Source organism: Leptidea sinapis, chromosome 16 (genome assembly GCF_905404315.1).
Source record: "Leptidea sinapis chromosome 16, ilLepSina1.1, whole genome shotgun sequence".
NCBI classification, from domain to species: domain Eukaryota; kingdom Metazoa; phylum Arthropoda; class Insecta; order Lepidoptera; family Pieridae; genus Leptidea; species Leptidea sinapis.
The window spans coordinates 11,003,987-11,006,077 of NC_066280.1; the positions used below are offsets into that span (position 1 = coordinate 11,003,987).

General features: G+C 36.4%; 1 protein-coding gene across 1 annotated transcript; it reads right to left on the reverse strand.

Annotated features, from left to right (window-relative positions):
• Nucleotides 1–334: 334 nt before the first annotated feature.
• On the reverse strand, nucleotides 335–1,219 carry LOC126968739 (protein lethal(2)essential for life-like). Its single transcript, XM_050813848.1, has one exon. It carries the CDS (start codon nucleotides 1,175–1,177, stop codon nucleotides 416–418), a length of 762 nt encoding a protein of 253 aa, XP_050669805.1. The 5' UTR covers nucleotides 1,178–1,219; the 3' UTR covers nucleotides 335–415.
• Between the last annotated feature and the right edge of the window lie 872 nt (nucleotides 1,220–2,091).

The window sequence follows — 2,091 nt, forward strand, 5'->3', positions numbered from 1 at the left end:
TATTTGATTTCTGAACGAAGGGGGACACACCAAAATAATTCAAGACCTACAAATGGTCCAGCCGTTCTCGAGTTTTAGCGAGACTAACGAACACCAATTCATTTTTATATATATAGATTAATTACAAGAGGTTTTCCTCCTTATTAAGAGTTATCTCTGATTTGTAATGATTGAATAATCAACATGGAGAAAAATCGTGCTTTCGGTTACCATAATTACTCCAATGCATTTTTATATTAAAGTTTAAAATGATATCTAGGTATATTACTTACTTTTGCTTAGGAGCTTAATAAAATCCTACCTACGAAATGTTTTACAAAAGAAAACACAATAATAATTTAATAAATAACTGTATTAACTAACAACAACTCAACACTTAAAGCTTTGCACCAGTCTTGCATAATCTTATTTGTAATCACTCTTCAGCCTCTATCAATGCATAATCTAAGCCATTGCCGTCTCCACCTTTCGTAACCTCGTTGTCATTAGTTGTCTTCGTGGTAGTTTTCAGTTCCTTCTTCCTTATCTTACCAATATGAGTTGTTGCTTCTGTCTCTATCTGGTCTATTGGAGTCACCGGGGCTGTAAATATATCCTTATTGTTATCAGTATCTTCCGTTTGGTTTTTGTCTTGTGGCTTGTTACCTAATTTTTCAACTTCTTTATTATGTTCAGGCTTAATTACTTCAATTGGCACTTCAATTTCTGGCGGAGGTGGCGGTAACTCGTGTTTTGGTGCTGATATTGAGAGAATTCCTTTCTCGTTTAATACAGCCTTAATTTCCTCTTGCTTAACGCCAGGCGAAAGCACGAAACGCTGCATGAAATGATTACCAATAAACCGTTTATCATCTTCTTTATCCTTATGTTTCCCTTCAACAATCATGTAACGGTTCTTCACTTTGATTTTCAGCTCTTCTGGCTTAAAGTGGCGCACATTCAATCTGACCATGTATTTCTCTGAGTCTGATATGATCTGTGGTTCCTCTAAACTCTCTTCTAGGTCCAGTGCAGCTGCTGCTCGGATCAGATGACTCCATGGCCAAAGGTAAGCAAGATTGTGTGACAGGTGTCGATCTAAAAGCGCAAACGGATCGACATAATGATGTGTTTTGTATGGCTTCTCCTCACACGTGGTGAGTGTTAAAATCGCGGCGAATATGATTGCTTTGTACATGTTCTCAGTCGTATCGCTTTCGTTAGAATGGTGGGTCCGTGTGGTCGGACGGCTATTTATAGCCTGCGGGCCCTTGTTCTAGAATGGTCTCGAGTTTCAATGAGTTAAGTGCAGCGGTAACAGGCAGGTGCGCCGAACATACGGGAAAGTGAAAACTAGATTTGTATTGAGAAGTCGTTGACACGGTGACTCATGAGTTAAAGTAGGTTTGTTTATGTTACTGTCGGCTGCTGTATGTTCGTAATACTTATTCAAATGAGTAGAGACACAGTACATTCTTAACAGGATACTGATTTATTCATGCAATATAACTTTAGCAGAACTCATAAATTAAAAGTTAATTTAACTTAAGGAAATACTAGCTGACCCGACAGAGGCTGTTCTATCAATAGAAATAAAATGATGTAAGTATTTGGGAATAATGGAGTCTAAAGCTATCGGTGAAATGTAATCAAAGTTAGTGAGTTAAAAATAAAACAAAAACGTATTTCTGAATGGTTTTATAATATTATGTAGTAATAAAAGGATTAATATCGTAGTAAGCTTTTACCTTGCGGCTTTATAAATGCCTATTTTTTTAAGTATTAAAGTGGATATAGTATGTTATTCTTAAGAGATAGACATATGCCTGTATAGCCGAGTGGTTAGCGATCCTACCTACTAAGCTAGAGGTCCCGGGTTCGAATCCCGGTAGGTGCAACCATTTATATGATGAATATGGATGCTTGTTTCTGAGTCATGGATGTAAGTATATTGTATTAAATATATCATTGTCTTGTTACCCATAACACAGGCTATATATGCTTAACTTGGGGCAAGATAATTTGTGTAAAAAGTGTGTCAATATTATTATTATTGTGTCAATATTATATGCCATCGCGGACTTTTCTGTAGAACTATATAACATACACAAT